The sequence below is a fragment of the Strongylocentrotus purpuratus genome, unplaced genomic scaffold, assembly GCF_000002235.5.
Source record: "Strongylocentrotus purpuratus isolate Spur 01 unplaced genomic scaffold, Spur_5.0 spur5_scaffold_1, whole genome shotgun sequence".
In the NCBI taxonomy this organism is placed as follows: Eukaryota; Metazoa; Echinodermata; class Echinoidea; order Camarodonta; family Strongylocentrotidae; genus Strongylocentrotus; species Strongylocentrotus purpuratus.
Genome location: NW_022145594.1, coordinates 30,069,729 through 30,091,801, shown reverse-complemented (window position 1 = coordinate 30,091,801; position 22,073 = coordinate 30,069,729). Strand labels below are relative to the sequence as shown.

At 37.3% G+C, this 22,073-nt stretch overlaps 1 protein-coding gene across 1 annotated transcript in view; it reads left to right on the top strand.

The window, feature by feature from the left end:
* LOC105440264 overlaps positions 1-21,619 on the top strand; it is a 60,503-nt gene extending 38,884 nt beyond the window's left edge. The window contains exons 9-10 of the mRNA XM_030978007.1: positions 10,750-10,978; positions 19,800-21,619. Of these exons, the coding sequence (XP_030833867.1) occupies positions 10,750-10,978; positions 19,800-19,868 (298 nt within the window). The 3' untranslated portion in view covers positions 19,869-21,619. The remainder of the gene's footprint in view (positions 1-10,749; positions 10,979-19,799) is intronic.
* Positions 21,620-22,073: the final 454 nt, after the last annotated feature.

Genomic DNA, 22,073 nt, shown 5'->3' with positions numbered 1-22,073 from the left:
TTCTAGTTTATTTTTTTTTTTATTTATTATTCTTCCTCGAATTTGTTCGCAGGATATCTCAAGACTCAATAAAGCCATTGTTATGAATCTTTCACTGATGATAGATCTTAGTCTAACTTAGAACTGCGTGACTTTTCAAAGACTCAAAGTCATCGTGACGTCATCCAGGCGCCATTTTGTAAAAATCAACTTATGATCATATCTTCATAACGGAAAGTAATTTTACATTCATATTTATCAAGATTAAGATCAATATCCGTCGGATCAATATGAGGTCAATAAATGCGCGCAAAAATGCGCGTACGCGTAGGCGCGCGCGTCAATGCGCGCGTAAAATTTTAAATTGCTCAAAATCGTCTTAAATTTTTTTTGCATACGTTTCAGGCCATTTTAAGCATTTCATAAAAAATCACGCAAAACACGCATTTTTGCACGTTTTCGTTCGTCACGGCCGAACGAAAAATAATTTCTCCGCAAAAGCTCTTGACCGAATATTCCTCATATTTTTCCGGAAAATTTGATACCATGTTTAGCTCTTTATCACTATTAAAAACGGAATGAGCGTCCGTTCAAGATAACCGTCCGTACGCGCGATTTTTGTAATACATTGCATATATGGGCAAAAACATGCCTATGAAAAGTCCATTGGGATGAATAGGGATTGCCAATTTTTTTTTCATATTTAGATAGAGTATGAGTCGGAGGTATGATTTCATATCTCATTTGGCCATTAAGTACATCTTGACGGCATCATAATGGCCTTGGAAGTCAAAAATACAAAATTGCATATTATGACGTCATTGTATTTATGGAAAATGTAGTGTATTTCTCTCAATATTCATCGATTCTCTTTGAAATGTCGATATGTTGTAGATAAGGCAATTCTCTACAAGATCACTTTTCACTAAGTTTCATTTTAATGAGGTCATCATAGTACAAAATTCAATTAAAGGCCACATGTCAGAATTTTCGTCATTTGCGTGTTATGTCTATGGAAGGTGAATTTCGTTCACATCATGAATCTGCATGGCATTCATCTATGAGCACTATCTATCTTATGTGTGCTCTGTTTTCTCCCAAATTGGGGTATGTTATAGCTGAGACCATGGGCTATAAAAACGGTGCTTTTAGTTTTTTGATCAGATGATGAGATCATATCACAATTTTCAGTTGAATGTTGAAATGATGAATATGTCACGTATGTCCTATTTGTGAAACTTAAACGTTAGCAGTGTCCTCGTATTGAAATTATGTAAGGAAACCCTTTTACTTTCTAGACTGTACTCTCAGACACTATTGAGTGACTGACTGACATCTTTTTTTCTCTGGTAATAAAATACATAAAATGAGCGTTATAGAGAACATGAGCATTCGGCTACATTAATAACCCACTCTGTTCTCATTGTTCATTTCCTATTCAAGACTTGAATAATGACGAACTTCATTCAATATTTGGTAGTAATACTACAGATACTTATACTGATATCAATGATTTAAACTATTTATCCGAAAAAGAATATGAGTTTCATTTCAGTAGGTTTCTGAACTGTAAATATTATATTGATGAGGATTTTACGACTGAATTCAGTAACATTAACTATCATTTTTTAGTATTTTACATTTTAATTCGCGTAGTTTAAACATACATTGTAATGCTTTATCCAATTTCATCTGTACTTATGTATAGAAACTTGGGTTAATGATAGTACGCCACTATTATTCAATGTATCCGGTCATTCATTTATACAATTTAATCGCCAAGTACAAAAGAGTGGAGGTGTTGGTCTATTGGTCGCTGACAATTTTGAATATGAAATACGCAATGATATATGTATATTATACCCATCATACAACTATGAATCACTGTTTATTGAAAGCAATTTCCCTGTCGTTGAAAATGTTTTACAAAAAACACATACTGAACATAAACAGGTTTATATAATGGGAGATTTTAACATTGATCCCGTGAAATTTACTGGCAATGCTGTATGTAATTTCTTGAGCGAAATACATTCAAATCTTTGTATTCCTTTAATTGACAAGCCTTCAAGAAAGACTGACGGATCAATATCCCTCTAATCCACATTCTTTATACAGTGACAGTATATATCCATCCGATATTTAAAGATTTTATTTTCAAGCAACTAGTGAATCTCACGTCGACAACTCAAAATGATCGCTAATGTATTCTCACACTTTTCATTTACGCCGGGACATCGTGACGTCATACACTATACATTTTTAATTATTCAGGCATAAGCTCTTATTTATCAATTATATTTTCATTTCTTTGAATAAGATAAAAATCGTCAAAATGCGTTCTTCATGATGTAAATTAGAGTCAAAGGTGTAACTGGTTACTGCACAGAGTCAATGGTCATATATTGTCTCAATCTATCTTCCCTATATCCATAATGATCAAGGGATCGACACAATTTAAACTTGACATATGGATAGATCATTATGGGAAGAGCATTTTATAAAATAATATGATATCGTGTAATGCATTCTTTGTTATGTAAACCAATATCATACGTATCACCTAATTCGTCTAAGTGACGAATTAAAGTCTAGTATTTATTTTGTGTCTGTATAGAAGAAATTATTATTATTCTTCCTCAATTTTGTTCGCAGGATATCTCAAGAATGGCTAAAGCCATTATCATGAAACTTGCCATGATGATAGATCTTAGTCTAACTTAGAACTGCGTGACTTTTCATAGACTCAACATCATCGTGACGTCATCCAGGCGCCATTTTGTGAAAATCAACTTATGGTCATATCTTTATAACGTAAAGTTTTTTCTCATTCATAATTATCATGATTAAGATCAATATCCGTCCGGTCAATTTCAGGTCAATAAACGTGCGCAAATGAGCGCGTGCGCGTTCGTCCGCGCGTTTACGCGCGCGCAAAAATTTAAAATGCTCCAAATCATCCCAATTTTTTTTTGCATACGTTTCAGGCCAAATAGAGCTTTTGACAAAAATCATGCACACGCGCATGCGCGCGCGTTTTTTGCGCGTACTAGTATTTTGCAACATAGAATCGCCGAATTTTCTCTGTCATTATATTTGGCACTTTTTTCCAAGCATTTTGATAATTTGTTCACCTATTAATAACCCAATGAGCGTCCGTCAAAGTTGACAGCGCGCGCGGACATGCGTTATCTTTATCCACAATATATGGGCAAAAACATGCCTATACCAAATTCATTGTAACTCTTCAGAATGGATGGGAACTCCCAATATATTTTCATATTTGGATAGATTATGAGTTGGAGATATGATTTAATGTCTCATTGACCCTCAATTAAGTCATAATGTCATCATAATGGCCTTCAAACTCAAAATTTAATTTTGCATATTATGACGTTTGCATATTTTTGAAAAATTGATTATATCCCTGTAAATATTGATTGTTTTTCTTCCAAATTTTGATATGTTCTAGCTGAGATGATTTTCTACAAATGCAGTGTCCACAATTTTCCAGTTTGCCAAAGGTATCATGGCATATTTTTGCGATTTAAGGAGGCATGTCAATTTTTCACATTTTGCGTGTATTGTCTATGGCACATGACTATTTCTCAAAACTGGATTCTACAATTCCCTCTTTCGTGAGCAATATCTCCGTTGTTTTAGCTTTGTTTTTGCTGAGCTTCGGGTATGTTGTAGCTGAGACAATGAGCTATCTCCAATGTGTTTTTTATTTTTCGATTAGATGCCGGGATCATGCTCATATTTCACTTGCAAAGTAGGATTTCTGAATTCCATTTCCCGTTTACGTGTAATCGCTATGGGACATGTTTTGGTATATCGGTAACGCACTTGACTTCCAACCTCGAGATCCCTGGTTCGAGTCCGGGTGTCTCCAACAATTTTTTGTTTCACTTTTTTTCCCTTTTGACCTTCACTGTACCATCTCCTTTGATTATTTAAACACGTAGAATCGCAAATAATGTCATAAATAACCCTTTTTACTTTATTATTACCCTATTTTCACTTAATCCATTACTTTTTGCGTGTAATCCCTATGGGAGATGACTTTTTCTCAAATCTGGAGTCTACATTCCTGTCTTTTGCGAGCAATATCGCCGTTAATTCTGCTTGGATTTTGTTGATTATTAAGTATGTTGTAGCTGAGACTATATGCTATCTAAATCACCCCTCATTTTTTCAATAAAATATCAGGATCACGCTCATAATCATGATCATCTTCATCATCATCATGATCATCATTATCATAATGATGATAATCATTTATCAATTACATTCTTATTTCTTTGAATAAGATAAACTCGTCAAAAGGTGTTCTTCATGATGTAAATTAGAGTCAAATGTGTAACTGGTTACTGCATAGAGTCAACGGTCATATATTGTTACAATCTATCTTCCCTAGATCCATAATGATCAAGGGATCGTCACAATTTAAACTTGACATATGGATAGATCATAATGGGAAAAGTATTTTATAAAATAATATGATATCGTGTATTAAATGCATTCTTCGTTATGTAAACCAATATCATACGTATCACCTAATTCGTCTAAGTGACGAATTAAAGTCTAGTTTGCATTATTATTGTTGTGATTTCAATGTAGTTTCATGAAAAGACTACATATGCAGAGGCTTGGATTATGATTATGTTGGCATTGTTCACAAAATGTGTATAATTATTTTCAAAGTAAAGATTTTACGCGAAAAATCGGACGGTTTGTGCACAAATTGACTCGACTGTGTGTGGGACTGTGAGCGTAGAATCCAGTGAAAGATTTTTTTTTTCGGAGACTCGATCTATATCAAATTTTGGGAAAATTTTTGGGGGCTACTTCTTTTTAATCTTTCGGGGGCTCATTTTTCTTGGGCTAATTTTTCATTAATTCATTTAAAGATGCAGTTTGTTTAGTTAAGTAGCGTAGTGTTACGTAAAAAAAGGCGTACTTTCTGCGTCAAGTTTCTACACCGAAAGTACGCGAATTTTGTTAAACATATTAAATTGTTTGCGTCCATCTTTCGTACTTTTTTGCGTCCCTCAGGGTATAATAACGTAGGCCAGCGTACTCTCAGCTCAGCGTAGTTGGTACGCAACTCAACTATGGACCCCACGCCAATTAGTGATCGACCTGCCAGTGTCACAAATAAGGCATTAAAAATATGCTCATCTGACCGTAATTAAATGCCTAAAACCCCTGAGCTTTCGGGGGTTCAGCCCTTTGTACCCGTGGACACCACGCCTGCACTCAAATGGCTTTGAGTTACCTGACCCCCCCCCCCCCCCCCCATACTTTAAAAATTGATTTGATGCAAGAACTGTATCATACTAAAAGTATTATCATGTTTTTAAACGACCATGACGACCGTCTGATTTTCTTGTGAAAAATGATTATCGAAATTCAGTATACAACTATACATGGCCAGAATAATCACAATCCAAGCCCAGGTTTCATACATCTATACACGAAACTATATTGAAATCGGGGCAATAATAGCAATTTCAAAGTGTTGTTTAGACTCTCCTCACACCCACGGACAGACCTGGCTACTCCGGTCACCGCTACTCCATGCTCACACCCTCAGCTCCGACAGCACCGCCGACAGCGGCGCTCAGCTGCCGTGGCAATACACTGTGGACTCAAGGCAGTTTGCAACTGAACTGTCACGTGAAGGCGTACTATCACAGGTCTATTTGCGCTATTCTTGTTGTGATTTCGATGTAGTTTTCATGAAAAGACCAATAAAACAGAAGCTTGGACTATGATTATGTTGGCATAGATCACAGAATTTGTATAATTATTTTCAGAGTAAAGATTTTACGTGAAAATAGGTCCATGGTTTGCGCCAGTTGTCGCAATCGCCTCGACTCGAATCGACTGTGGTGTGTGCATGTGTGTGACCTGAGAGCGTGTAATACACGTACACTGTGGGCGCCTGGCCTACAAAGCATATCCTATAGAAAGACCCATAACACGGGTAAGCTCAACCCGTTGAGCGTACATATTGGCTACATCCCATCACCCGAGTGAGTCGTCTGTTGATGTTTATTTCTCTTACATGCTACAAAGCGAATCCTATAGCAAGAGGCCTTACTCGGGATATGCCGCAGCCTTTACAATGAGACTTGCTACACCCGTTGACGCGAGTGGATTCTCGTCCATCGTGTATCTCTTCGTCTCTCTTTGATAATTAGACAGAGGGCGGGTGCACGCCTTGCCGACTCGCTCTCGCGGGTTCGTCGCCTCCTCGCAATCCGCGACGCCCGCCGTGCTCTCGTCCGCCCGTCCTCCCCGGCCGCCCCGAAACCGCGTTTAACGGCATGGACGTCGATCGCGGGGTCGACGTGGCACGCGGGTTACGGGAGACAGGCCTCGTGGAATTGTGCCGCCCTCCCCGCGCCACGGCGGAGGCGGGCGGGGTCGGGGAAAGACGTTTTTGAGGAACCGTTTTGGCCCGTGTTGGACCCCCCGCGGCGATTTTGCGTATTAGTAATATAGACTAGCTGTTTGCGCCCGTTAAACGGGCGCTCTTTGCTGAGGCAGCCATTTTGCGTTCGTCCGCGGCATCAAACTTTTCAGCCTTTAGCTTCCGTAAAGATTGACATATATAACAATTCTATTTACAATTGTATTTATAATTGATTTCATCATGAAATAAGCTAATAAATATCAAATTAAGACTTGACTGATTTAAATTTAAAATATTATATTTTAATTAAAAATAAGCTAATAAATATCAAATAAAGACTTGACTGATTTAAATTTAAAATAGACCTATTATATTTTAATTAAAAATATTGATTGATATTCATAAATTTCTGTGTTTGCGTGGCGAGCTTCTTTTCGGTCATTTTCTTCGCGTACGCAAGAAATACAGCTCCGTTATTCATGAATGAGGTATCAAGTTGACCGGGATCATTGTCCGAATACCTGTAAGAAACGTCAATGAAATATATCAACCGGTTCAATTTAAAAAAATAAAAATTCACTTCAGCTCAGAAAATACAGCATCTGCTGCAATTACGGCCGGTTTTAAGCCCCAGAGTTCTGGAGAAGAAAAGGGCTAGAGATAGCTATGATTACTGATTAATTTTTTCCATTAAACATCACATCCTATTTCTACTACATCACATAGATCTATATAGTCTATATAAGGTCTAGGCCTAGAATCTAGACGATTTTTATAACGCTGTTTGACCATGAATGACGCACCGTAATACCCGTTTTAATGCATTGATTTGATGAAGGAACTGTATCATAGTAAAAGTATTCTATCCAGCTATAGACAATGCCAATGGCTATGTTTTTAAACGACCGTCTGATTTTCTTGTGAAAACTTTACTTTGAAAAATGATTATCGAAATTTAGCATACAACTATACATGGACAGAATAATCACAATCTCAGCTCAGGTTTCATACCTCTATAGTCACGAAACTATATTGAAATATAGGGGCAATAAGAGCAATTTCAAAATGTTGTCGAGTCTACTCTATAATAGCTCAGCTCAGCTCACCTCACCTCACACACAGTCACAGTTCCGACAGTGCTCGCCAGCAGTGGCGCACTGCACTGCCCGTGCCTCATGGCAGCTAGCTTGCAACTGAACTGTCAGTTACGATGAATTTCTTGTGAAAACTTTACTTTGAAGAATGATTTTCAATATTCAGTAAACATGAACAGGATAATACCAAAGTAACCCTGCTTGCATACCTCTATTCACGTAAACTATATATAAATCACGGCAATCATCATAGAATCAAAGACGAAGCGACTGAGCTGTGCGTGTGACGGTGAGCGTAGAATCATCGCATACATTATACACGTACGTTCGTACACGCAGCAGGTCCGGCTGGCCTACAAAGCATATCATACAAAAAGACGCATAACACGGGTAAGCCCAACCCGTGAGAGCGTGCATTTCTTACATCCCCTCACCCGGGTGAGTCATCTGTTAATGTGTATTTCTCTTACATGCTACAAAGCGTATCCTATAGCAAGAGGCCTAAACTCGGGGTAAGCCACAACCGTTACTACGTGATGTGCTACATCCATTGACAGAGTAGATTCTCGTCCGCTGTGTGTCTCTTTGTTGATTGCACAGAGGGCGGATGCACGCCTTGCCGACTCGCTCTCGCGGGTTCGTCGCCTCCTTGCAATCCGCGACGCCCGCCGTGCCCTCGTCCGCCCGTCCTCCCCGGGACCCCGAAACCGCCTTTATCGACGTCGACGGCGACCGCGACCGAAGTTCGAACGGGGACGTGGCCAAATGGGTAGATTAAAACGCCGTCCGTCCGCGGGACCGCCCGGCGGCGACCGGGGGCGGGCGGGAGGGGAGATTTGGGCGCTGTAAAATGGACCCCAGATACCCCCCTCGACGCCTTAGAGTATTATTATATAGACTAGCAGGACCCGCGGAAATCCGCGGGATTCTAGAGGGGGGCGGGGGGTGTAAATAGATATATAGAGACTGTCTAAATTAAATTAAAACCACCAAGAACTTTATTTGCCATTCAGGCCATTAAAAAAATATACATGTTTAGCGTCCCCGCCCGCTTTTTTTTTGAATATTTTATTTTTTTATTTTTTTTATTTTTGAAAGAAAAAAAACAGTGTTCCCGCCTGCTTCCTTTTTGGGGGCCGCCTCCTATTTTCTTTTTATTTATTTATTTTTTTTTTTTTATTCATTTTTTTTTTTTGAAAGAAAAAAAACATGAAAAGCACTGCTAAAATGTATTTCTGATTTTAAAAAAGAAAAAAAAAATTGTCGGCCGCCATCTTGAAAAATAGGCTGAATGTCAGGGAAAATGTACGGAGCGGCCATTTTGAAAGAAAAAAAAAGAAAAAAAGGGCCTCCTTCCCATTTTTCGAAAAAACAGGACGCTAAACATGTTTTTTTTTTAATTTGGCCTTATATAAAAAAAAAAAACGATCCAACTATACCGGTAGTTATTCTTTAAGCCACTGGAACTGCGTAGAGTTCCGTAGTGTGGCGTACCGACTACGCAGAAATTAGGCTGCGTATTAATGGGAAAATAGTCCCTGCGTAGGTTATGCGTAGGCTGGCGTACAGGTTTGCTTATGGTTGCTTACTGTGTGGAAAGCTTTTACTGCTTTGTCAATCTGGCGTAGGGTAGCGTACTGTTGCGTAGTCATGTAGCGTAGTGTTGCGTAAAAAGGCGTACTTTCTGCGTCAAGTTTCTACGCCGAAAGTACGCGAAAAAAATTAAACATGTTGAATTGTTTTCGTTCATCTTGCGTACCCCTTTCCGTCCCCTAGCATATAGTAACGAAGGCCAGCGTAGTTGGTACGCAACACTACGCAACTCTACGTATTGACCCCACGCCAAATAAAGTATTAAAAATATGCTCATCTGACCCTATCTAAACGCCTAAACCCCCCGAGCTTTCGGGGGTTTATGGCCCCTTGAAACCCGTGGACCCCACGCCTACACTCAACTCGCTTCGATCTACCTGATCCCCCTCGCCCCCCCCCCCACAACCCGTGGACCCCACGCCTACACTCTACTCGCTTCGATCTACCTGACCCCCCCCCCCCCCCCCCCCACACTTTGAAAAATGTTTTGTGGGGTCTGCATGTAACATGTAAGATGCAGATTTTTTTTGTAACATGTAAGATGCAAACAAAAATATTTTGCCCCCCCCCCCCCAACGATCTTATGGCACTTCGGCCTGCCCGCTGTTGTGTTCACGTGTAGGCCTACTTCAATGAATGGATAGACATAAATAGTCGCATGGATGGATACATAATATAGCGTATAGTTGTCGAATATTGGCATGTTTGGCCCTTCATAGTCTCTTCGACTCTGAATAGCTAGCTCACTCACTCAGCTCAGTCGAGCAGCCAGCGCAGCTGCACTGCACTACACACTGAATGCGTACGGCAGAGCTCTTGAAACTGAACGATGTTTTTCTCTGATTTTCTTGTGAAAACTTTCCTTTAATAAATGATAATCAAAACTGAGTAAACATGGCCAGAATAATCACAAAATAAGCTTTGATTTCATACCTCCACTCACGAAAACTATATAAAAATCCCGGCAATAATGATGGAAATAGGTCTCTAAGTTTGGACGTGGATATGGGAAGACATCTGTTGCGCTGATTTTAGGCCTAGATATCATGAAATAAGCCAATAAATATCAAATAAAGACTCAACACATTTAAATTTTAAATATGAGGTCTACATTTTCATTAAAATTTAAAAAATGGTAAAGATTACAACATCTAAAATATACAAAACAAACACGGGGAAGAAAAAAAAACTTGCGACGGAGGCGGGATCGAACCCGTGCGTGCAAAAAGTGCAAGAGCTGCCGGCGAATCGAACGCAACCGGCGCCTCAGACCGCTCGTCCACTTCCGTTTCATGCTAAAGCATGAAATTCGCGACGGATAAGTGGGACGTGCGGACGCATCGACGACGTCGACGACGACCGGGACGTCGCACCGGGCCGGGACGTGGCCAATTCCGTAGATTGAAACCCCGTCCGTCCGCGGGACCGCCCGGCGGCGCCCGGGGGCGGGCGGGAGGGGAGATTTGGGCGCCGTAAAATGGAGCCCGGATACCCCCCTCGACGCCTTAGCGTATTATTATATGGATAATAATGCTAATGACAATAATGATAACAGTTGATTTTAGAGTAGCACTCATGTCTGTCAAATTTGACATTCATAAATATAAAGGGACATCATGAGGTTGCAAAGATTGTATTAATCCTTCTTTCATTCCTCAGGATTGATCTGGAATCAGATAGAATACTTAACACACTATCGAAACACATGCCTCCCGGGACTTACGCAACGCTATGCACACATCTTGGCATCGGATACGACGAAGCCAACTTCATCCTAGCCAGGTTTAACATGGACTACCAGAGAGCTACGAGGGATTGCTTGGCACAGTGGAAGACAAGGACAGGTGGTAATATGGCCCAGCTTAAGGCCATCCTTGTGGATGCAGAGGTTGGAGATTTAGTGAAATATATAGAGTGATCATGCGAAGCTTCCAACTGGGGCAATATGGACTCTTAAACGTGACACTGTGTTTAGGCTTTTATTCAAAATCGCAGGTTTAACAAAGGAAAGGTTTAACAAAGGAACCTTGAAATGACACCTGGCTGAAATTCTCCCCAGAGAGTGGAGAATGTTGTTACATTGGGTGCAGGCAAGCCTAAAATAGATGACCAGAGTATTGAAATTTCTTTAAAGGTAAAGACCAGTTATGGTCATGCGATTGCATTGTGAAAGAAACGTTGTGGAATCGATCAGAAAAGGTTGATCATCTAGCATATAAGTATTGGTGTGTACTGCAAGGTTCTAGAATCATCAAAATGATAAGAAATTTGGCCCAGTCTTTGTAAAGTTGCAAGCACTGTACACAGAAAGATGTATATGGGACTATACGCACAACTGCTGGACACGTGCGTTTATCTCTCAGAGACCATGGATAAACTAATTTACCAAATATATCAATTAGTAGGCGGTTTCCCTGCAAATTTGTTATCATATATTAGTCAATACATATTCTTTCACATGATTGGTAATAAGAGCTTCCATTTCATTTTTTGAAATTGGGGCGTTTCCAATACTGGTCTTTACCTTTAAAGCACTTAGAGACATCATATATATATATATATGTTTCAATCGCTATATAAATCTAGAATATTATAGTATTATTAACAAAGTTCGAGGTCTAAATTTTTCATTCTTTTTTGAGACCCATGCTCAGGTTTAACTATATTAGTGGAATACAGAATTTTGGTATTTGTGAAATGTTGTGTCCTTTACAAGAAGCCTGGAACACATATCATTTTAAATAGTTGACTTTAATTGAAGGATATTTCCTTGTGTGGCTGACAGATAGATATATTACAATTATTCCGTTTTACTAAATTTGGATATTATTGTTAGCAATAAAATACCATAATTTCAAACAAACATGTATGTGCTTATTATTTAAATATGCTATCCTGTTTGGTTGAAAATGAAAGAAGCCCCAGTATGCAATATTGACTATGAGGTTGTTTTGTATTGTAATTGTTATTTTATGTAGTATTTACAGTACCATATTGTAGTTAATTGCATGCATTTTGTTCAGGTTCACACAAGTTGAGGATACAAAGTTGGCTCCCTAAAGAAACTCATTTTACACAGATTTTCTCCACTGCACTCATTCCTATCAGGAGTCACTCATCTCAGAGTGATTAGTGATGTATATACTATATATATTAAACAGAGACCATATTCGTCTATCTTCCTGAAGTGAAAAGTTGACAGGAATGAGTGAAGTTGTGATCATGTATATCATGCCCAACTGGACATGTGCAGTATGTACTTGATAATGTTTTTGTTTTTTCTTTGTCTTCTTCCACGAGTTTGTGTGCCTTATGCTTTGTATATACTATAAATAGAGACAAAATTTGTTTATCTTCCTGAAGTGAAAAGTTGACAGGAATGAGTGAAGCTGTGATAATGTATATCTGGCCCAACTCTACATGTATGTATATATGCAATTCAAGGATTATTCCAGTACTTGATAATGTTTTTGTTTTTCTTCGTCTTCCATTTTTAACTACTTTAGATGAGTACCAAGTTTTGTGTGCCTTATGATTTTGTATAAACAGAGACAAATTTTGTCATATCTTCCTGAAGTGAACATTTGGCAGGAATGAGTGAAACTGTGATAATATATATCTGGCCCAACTCTACAATTTGGGAATTATTCCAATACTTGATAATGTTTTGTGTTACTTTGTATTATTCCATTTTAGCTATCAGTAGATGTGTACCAAGTTTTGTGTGCCTTATGATTTTGTATATACTATAAACAGACACAAACATTTTGTCTATCTTCCTGAAGTGAAAATTTGGCAGGAATGAGGGAAGTTGTGATAATGTATATCTGGTCCAACTACATGTTTGTACATCTACAATTCAGGGATTATTCCAGTACTTGATAATGTTTTTGTTTTTCTTTGTATCATTCCATTTTAGCTATCAGTAGATGTGTACCAAGTTTTGTGTGCCTTATGCTTTGTATATACTATAAACGACAACAAATTGTCTATCTTCCTGAAGTGAAAAGTTGGCAGGAATGGGTGAAGTTGTGATACTGTATATGTGGACCAAGTACATGTATGTACATATCACAATTCAAGGATTATTCCAGTACTTAATAGTGGTGTTGTATTTTCCTTCTTCCATTTTTACTATCAGGCCTATGAGTAGATGTACCACGTTTTGTGTGCCTCATGCTGGAGGCCTGCATGTATATATGAACAAAGTGGTCATGTGATTTAATATTAGCCTTGCTGCTAAGAGCTTCTTGTATAGGAGGGAAATATGCATTGAAATCCTGAACTCTGTGACATGTTGAATTTGCCAAAATCACAATTTTTCAATACAAACTGGCATACCAGTGTGTGTTTACTGTACGCCATACCTCTCATCAGTGTATAAATCAATATTCTTTGAAGATACATGATTTTAATGCGAACAATGTAGCAATAAAAGAATGTTTCCAATTTCAAGAAGAAAATCTGATCACTGTAGTCCAAATCATATGACCATCATATGACCTTATGGTTTGTAAGTGTACAGCCTTGTATTTATGATATGCAAAGGATTCCAAATTAACTAAAATTGAAATGTTATTACATCTGAAATATGTTCATAACAAACATTTTGTGCATACCATGTTTATGTGTACAGAGTATATGTCAAAGATTAAATTATTTGTTGTATTTCTTATTCCAAGTCTGAATTTATGAATTATTCGTAAGGTTTTAATCCAGAGAGGGAGGCAGGGAAGGGAGGCAGGGAGGGAAGGGAGAGAGATGAGGGTGCATGTGAGTGGCGATGGAGGGAGGAAATGGAGAAGAAACGGAGGGAGAGAGAGATGAGGGTGCATGGGAGGGGGGGAAGAGGGAGGGAGAGATATACAGTGAGCAAGAAATATAAAGGAGAGATATAGATCATAATTAGGGATGTAGAGATAGATGGCCAATATGTATCAGTAAGAGGAAGGAGAGAAAGGAGATCAAAATCTTGGAGTGTATGAGAGGGGGGGGGGTGTTAGGGGAAGAGAGGTGAGAAATAGAGCAAGCAAACGAGAGAAAGGAGAGATTTAGAATGTATGATAGAGGTTTGGGGTAGGGGTACATGCAGTGGTATAGTGAAGTGGAAGATATGCCATTGCAAAGAGAGGGTAGTTTTTTAATGAAATTTGAGAACCAAATTCCACAATTTTTCATGATCCACTTCGCCTTTTTCGGATCAGATAAGTACTATTGTGGTGTGGGTTCATTGCGGCATCCAAGCGGCACTCACATTTGTTCGTTCTAATCTGAAGGCTGATATTGCCACATACACCCCACACCCACGATCAATTTCCATGACATTCCACGACTTTGGGATATTTGTTTCATTTTCAACGATTTTCAAGAAAAAGTCTTTTTTTCATGACTATTTCCACGTTTTTCCATGACCGTTGGAACCCTGCATATAGTTTCAAGTTTCAAGTTTCAAGTTTATTTATCTTTCTTTCATAACACACATTACAAATATGACATGAATATAAAAGAGTGAACAGAATATGGCGTTACAATAGAAAGATGAGGTGACCTTGGTTGAAAGCAAGGCTTGTGGATTTAAGGTCCCTCATGAGTAGTTCATGAGTATGTCCTAAAAGAACAAACTCGTCAGATAAGAATAATGTGTACGTTTAAATGCTTACAAAACTAATACTAACTAAACAACTGATAAAATATTAAACATAAATAAGTACAATAAAATCTACTGAGTACTAAATAATGGCTATAAACAACTGGAACAGGAATATACTACGAGCAACAGGAATGAAATACAGACAAAAACTAAACAAGACAGACGGATGAATGGATGTTAGAAACGGGAGTAGAATTATGCTGACCTATATAGCAAATAATTTTCTTAAATATTGATCACAACTATAAATCTAGACGATATCGACTCAAATACAGTAACTTCAGTTTGCGCTTAAATACATAAATACTGACTGATTGCGCTATTCTTGGTTCAAGGGAATTCCAAAACCTAGGTCCAGTGGACCCCAAAGTAGTAAGGGCAAATTGCGTTCTAACAAGAGGTAAGTGGTATGCTTGCGCCTGTCGTGTGGAATAACTATGAACTTGGTTATTTTTCTTAAATATTCCAGCCAAGGCTACTGGCAGTAGACCTGCATTCAATTCATACATTAGAGCTCCTAGTTGTAAATGATAAATATCTTCAACTTTCAAAACACCACTATTATAAAAAAGAACATCTGTATGCGCAAGATAGTGAGTATTACAAACAATTCGTATTACTCTTTTCTGTACCAGTAGTAATTTATCCATTTGAGATTTGAATGAGTTGCCCCAAGCTAGCACACCATAGTGCAAATATGGCAAAATTAAAGTTGCGTACAACATACGTAAAATATTCAGCGGGAACACAGATTTCAATTTATAAATTACACCAGTATTTCGTGACAATAATTTACAAAGCTTACTAATATGGTACTTCCAATTTCAATGTTCATCAATATGCAAGCCAAGAAATTTAAATGTAGATACCCTTTCAATCTCAACACCATCAAACATTACATTGCCAGGCAATATACTCAGGGAATTACTAAAGAGCATATAATTAGTTTTTTTTAGATTTAAAGACAACTTGTTTGCATGAATCCACAAAGTCGCATTAGTCAACTCGGAGTTTACAGTCTGCAAAAGAGTTTGTGGATTTCTGTGAGAGAAAAATACACTTGAGTCATCTGCAAATAAAATGAATGATAACATCTTTGCGGAAAGTTGAAAATCGTTAATATACACAATAAACAAAAGCGGGCCTAGAAGGGATCCCTGAGGGACCCCACAAGTGACGTCCCGCATATCTGAATCAATTCCATTCAAAGTAACAAACTGTTTCCTATTTGTTAAGTAGCTTCTAAACCAATCTAATGCTATTCCCCTTACACCATAATGGCACAGTTTATCTATTAAAATATAATGATTTACAGTATCAAACGCTTTAGAGTAGTCTAAGAAGACACCAACTGTATGCATGCGTGCATCTAAGGCACTGGATATCTTATCCACCAAGTGTAGAATAGCATGAGTTGTAGTGTGTTTTTCACGGAAACCAAACTGAAAATTTGACAAAATGTTAGCATTTATCAGAAATGTTATCGTCCGAGTATACATTAGCTTATCAAGAATTTTAGAAAAGGAATTCAACAAGGAAATAGGACGATAATTATTCAAAATAAGGGCATCACCCTTTTTAAAAATGGGCACAACCTTTGCAATCTTCATTTTCATGGGTACAACACCAGTGGTCATTGATAGATTAAATATATGTACGAGGGGTTCTACAATACCAATAATTACATTTTTTATCAACTCATTTGTTATATAGTCACAACCTGGACTTTTCTTATTCTTTAAAGAATGTACAATATCACATAATTCTCCTACATTCGTTGGCAATAAAAATAAACTATTATGATTAGGGTTTTCTAAAAAGGATCGAAATATTTTTTGAGACTCTGGAATGACACGCGACAAATTCTGGCCAATATTACAAAAATATTCATTGAATTTATCTACAATAACTTCTGGATCATCAACTACATTCCCATCAATGTTTAATTTACTTACATCAGACGCTTTCTGCTTTGGCTTAAAAACATTCCTAATCACTTTCCATGTCCCTTTTATATCATTATGAGTCGCCTGAAATTGAGCACAGTAATACTGCTTCTTAGCAGCACGTAGGATTGAAGTAAGAGTATTCCGATAAATAGTATATTTCCTATGAGAAGATTGAGATTTACTTATCTTATACTTATAGTACAACTTATTTTTCCTGTTTATAGACCTCAATATAGAATTAGTAATCCATGGCAATCGAGGGGTTGTTCTACGATTTCTACTATTACATTTACGTAAAGGTAAATTTTTATCATACAGCAAAAAGAATGTATTTAAGAATTTATCATATGAGCTATCAACATCATAATCACGTAATACTTCTCTCCAATCACTTGCTAACAACTCATCTCTAAATTTAGCAATACTGGTAGGATTACTTTTTCGAACATATCTATTACTAGAAATATTACGGATATTCCTACCAAAAGACATCCTCGCATATACTGGAAAGTGGTCCGACAAATCAGAAATTATAATACCCGCATCTGGTAAAGGTCGTACATTACTAAAAATGTTATCAATGAGAGTAGAAGAAGTGTCTGTAACTCTGGTAGGTTTAGTAATTAAGGGCAATAAAGAGAAAGATATAAACATGTTTAAAAAGTCACAAACGACTCGTATGCATTCACATCGTGCTGAAGAAGATTAACATTATAATCACCCATGACAAAGACTGTTTTATGTAAAAATATTGAATTTGATAACATAGTTTGCATTTCATTTATAAACAAATTCACATTACCTTGGGGTGGTCTATAAACGACCCCAATTATAACATTTCGTCTACCCGGAAAAAACAATTCTACAAAAACACTTTCCATTAATTCATTCATTACATTAACTTCATTTAAAACTCGGTAATTCAACAGTGTGGGGACATACAATGCGACACCTCCTCCCCTCCTATCTTGTCGATTATTCATAATTATATTACTTCCTGGAAGAGAAAATACATTTCCTTCAATTTCACTTGATAACCAAGTTTCAGAGATTCCTATAACCATAGAACTGTAGCACATGTTCCGCAAAAATACATTTAATTTATCAAAGTTTGCTTGCATACTACGAACATTAAAATGAAGAAAAGAAAGCTCGTTATCACCAGAATTACCAATCTTTTGAGAGAATTGGCTTTCTGTACAATAACTACAGTGACTCATGACAGCGTCATTGCCTTCACCAAGATCATACTCTAACGAGTCTGCGCTAGATTCAAAATAGTTGCGTATTACATCATCATTTGTGATCATCATTTAAAGATTCATACATGTATAGAGTGCAATATGATTGACAATGATTGATATAGAAAGGCAGCCTACTACGTGCAAAAGAAAAGGACATAAATATGTACAACAAAAACGGTTGAGTATACTCAAAAATATGCATTATAGGCATAGGAAGAACAGGATAAAACATGGAAAAGGTGAGAGAAAAATTGGCAAGAGAAAGAAAAACAGCGGAAGAGGGATAGAGAGCGGAAAAGATAAACATAAATGAAACAAGCAGTAGAACACTGGAACATGTTTACTGCCAGCCAGAAATTTGCCATGAGAAATGTGGTATGGAACAATGTTGGATCGAAAGGAGAGAAAAGAGAAGTGCGTAAAAAGACAGAGCAATAGGAAAAACGAGTGTAGAACAAGATTTATCGATCATAGTTTGGCAATATCTGCCTCACATGTAACTAGTTTCTTGATGAAACCACCATGTGAGTCCTTGATGCCAGCAAATATGCGGCCATCGATGCTCCACGCCCTCAAGACTTTCTCCGAGTGACGCACCTTGTGAAAAAGTTTCTGATTTGTTGCAATCAGATCCTCATTTATATATATACCCGTTCCCTTGAGCTTGGAACGGGCTTGAGTAAAGTTGATTTTTGTGCGGTAGGCGCCGAACTGTACAACTATGGGCCGATCCTTCGACCGGTCCACTGCTGCACCGTTGCCGCCTCCAGGTGATGTGCGGTAGGAGCGGTCAATGTCAGCTGGAGTGATCGCAAACCCCAGCTGATCAGCCAACCGACAGATGGCATCATCCGTAGACTCCTGAGGGCGCTCCTTAATGCCATGGATACGGAGGTTGTAATCTACATGTCAAAAGATACTACTGGATGAGCTGAGTGTAATGGCTTCAAGTACAAAATTACCACACAAAGGATGTTGGGTTTGTTACTTTTTTTCAAATAGGCTTTTTATACACACTTTACAACAGATGTACAAATAACTACTTTAAACAGCGTGCGCATCTATGTTATTTCACAAAAAGAGCTATTTACATACATATACAGAACTTTATAATAATACATAATGTTAAACACAGACCTTCACGATGATTGTAATTGTCCTAATCCCCCCCCCCCCCCATGATGTTAGCAAACATGTGAATTAGAATGTACCTGTGTTCGTGAAAGTAGGCTACATTGTGTGAATGTGTGCTCGATAAGCAAAAAATAAAGGCTTTGTTGTACCCATTTCTATTTTTTAAAAGGGGGCATAATTTGTAGAATTTTTTTTGGTGTAACTTTATGGTAAAATTATGTTTTTTGTTTTTTTTACTCCACTATAACAATCATGGATTAATAATAATAGTAATAATAATAATAATAATGACAATAATAATGATAATAATATTATTGATAATAACTGATGATAATGATAATAATAATAGTGATATCTGATGATATTGATGATAAATTATGATCATGATATTACTAATAATAATAATGATAATGACAATAATGATAACAGTTGATTTTAGAGTAGCACTCATGTCTGTCAAATTTGACATTCATAAATATAAAGGGACATCATCAGGTTGCAAAGATTGTATTAATTCTTCTTTCATTCCACAGGATTGATCTGGAATCAGATAGAATACTTAACACATTATCGAAACACATGCCTCCCAGGTCTTACGCAACGCTATGTACACATCTTTGCATCGGATACTACGAAGCCAACTTCATCCTAGCCAGGTTTAACATGGACTACCAGAGAGCTACGAGGGATTGCTTGGCACAGTGGAAGACAAGGACTGGTGGTAATGCAGAGGTCGGAGATTTGGTGAAGTATATAGAGTATTCATGTGAAGCTTCCAACTGGGGCAATATGAACTCTTAAACGTGACACTGTGTTTAGGCTTTTATTCAAAATCGCAGGTTTAACAAAGGAACCTTGAAATGACACCTGGCTGAATTTCTCCCCAGAGAGTGGAGAATGTTGTTACATTGTGTGCAGGCAAGCCTAAAATTTATGACCAGAGTAATGACATTTGTTTAAAGCACTTAGAGACATCATATATGTTTCAATCGCTATATAAATCTTGAATATTATAGTATTATTAACAAAGTTTGAGGTCTAAATTTTCAGGTTTAACTGTATTAGTGGAATACAGAATTTCGGTATTAGTAAATTGTGTGTCCTTCACAAGAAGCCTGGAACACATATCATTATAAATAGTTGACTTTAATTGAAGGATATTTGCTTGTGAGGCCGACAGATAGATATAATTATTACGATTATTCCGTTTTACTAAATTTGGACATGCCTTAAGCATATTATTGTTAGCAATAAAATACCATAATTTCAAACATACATGTATGTGCTTATTATTTAAATATGCTATCCTGTTTGGTTGAAAATGAAAGAAGCCCCAGTATGCAATATTGACTATGAGGTTGTTTTGTATTGTAATTGTTATTTTATGTAGTATTTACAGTACCATATTGTAGTTAATTGCATGCATTTTGTTCAGGTTCACACAAGTTGAGGATACACAGTTGGGCCCGAAAGAAATTCATTTTACACAGATTTTCTCCACTGCACTCATTCCTATTATGAGTCACTCATCTCAGAGTGATTAGTGATGTATATACTATATATATTAAACAGAGACCATATTCGTCTATTTTCCTGAAGTGAAAAGTTGACAGGAATGAGTGAAGTTGTGATCATGTATATCATGCCCAACTGGACATGTACAGTATGTACTTGATAATGTTTTTGTTTTTTCTTTGTCTTCTTCCACGAGTTTGTGTGCCTTATGCTTTGTATATACTATAAATAGAGACAAAATTTGTTTATCTTCCTGGAGTGAAAAGTTGACAGGAATGAGTGAAGCTGTGATAATGTATATCTGGCCCAACTCTACATGTATATATATATATACAATTCAAGGATTATTCCAGTACTTGATAATGTTTGTTTTTCTTTGTCTTCTTCTATTTCAACTATCAGTAGATGTGTACCAAGTTTTGTGTGCCATATGCTTTGTATATGCTATAAACAGAGACAAAATTTGTCTAATTTCCTGAAGTGAAAATTTGGCAGGAATGAGTGAAGTAGTTTCTATCTGGCCCAACTCTACATGTATGTACATCTACAATTCAGGGATTTTTTCAGTACTTGATGTTTTTGTTTTTTCTTCATCTTCTTCCATTTTTAACTATCAGTAGATGTGTACCAAATTTTGAATGCATTATGCGTTGTATATACTATAAACAGAAATAGAATTTGTCTATCTTCCTGAAGATAAAAGTTGACAGAATGAGTGATATTTATATTTAATTCAGGGATTATTCCAGTACTTAATAGGATTGTTGTTGTTTTTCTTCCGTTCATTTTAACTATCGGGCCTCTGATTAGATGTGTACCGAGTTTTGTGTACCTTATGCTGAAGGCCTTATCGTTTGATCTTATAGTTTTCAAGTTTACAACCTTGTACTTATGATATATGCAAAGAATACCAAATTAACTGAAATGGAAATTTCATTACATCTGAAATATGTTCATAACAATCATGTTTGTGCTTACCATGTTTATGTGTACGGAGTATGTGCCAAAGATTAAAGTATTTCTTGTATTTCTTATTCTGAATCTGAATTTAGTATTTATTAGTAAGGTTTGAATCCTGAGGGAGAGTGGGTGGGAGGAAGGGGAGGACGGGAGAGGGAGAGATGAGAGTGGAAGATAGAGGGAGGGAAGAGAGTGAGGGGGAGGATCAAGGGAGGAAGGGAGAGAGAGAGAGATGAGGTGCATGAGAGTGGGAGGTAGAGGGAGGGAAGAGGATGTATAGATGTGTAGGGAAAGAGATAGAGGGGGTATCAATTTACAGTGAATGAGAGAAGAAAGGGGAGGTTTAGAGCATATGATACGAGAGGTGGAGATGTAGAGATTAGAGATGGATAGCCAGTGTAAATATCATATCCTTAATACAGGAGTTACATACTAGTTATACTTAGGAGGCTTAAAATGACAATAGTTACAACCAGGTTATGTGCTCTAAGAGAGCGCTATCAAAGCTCTTAATTTACTACATGTATTTTC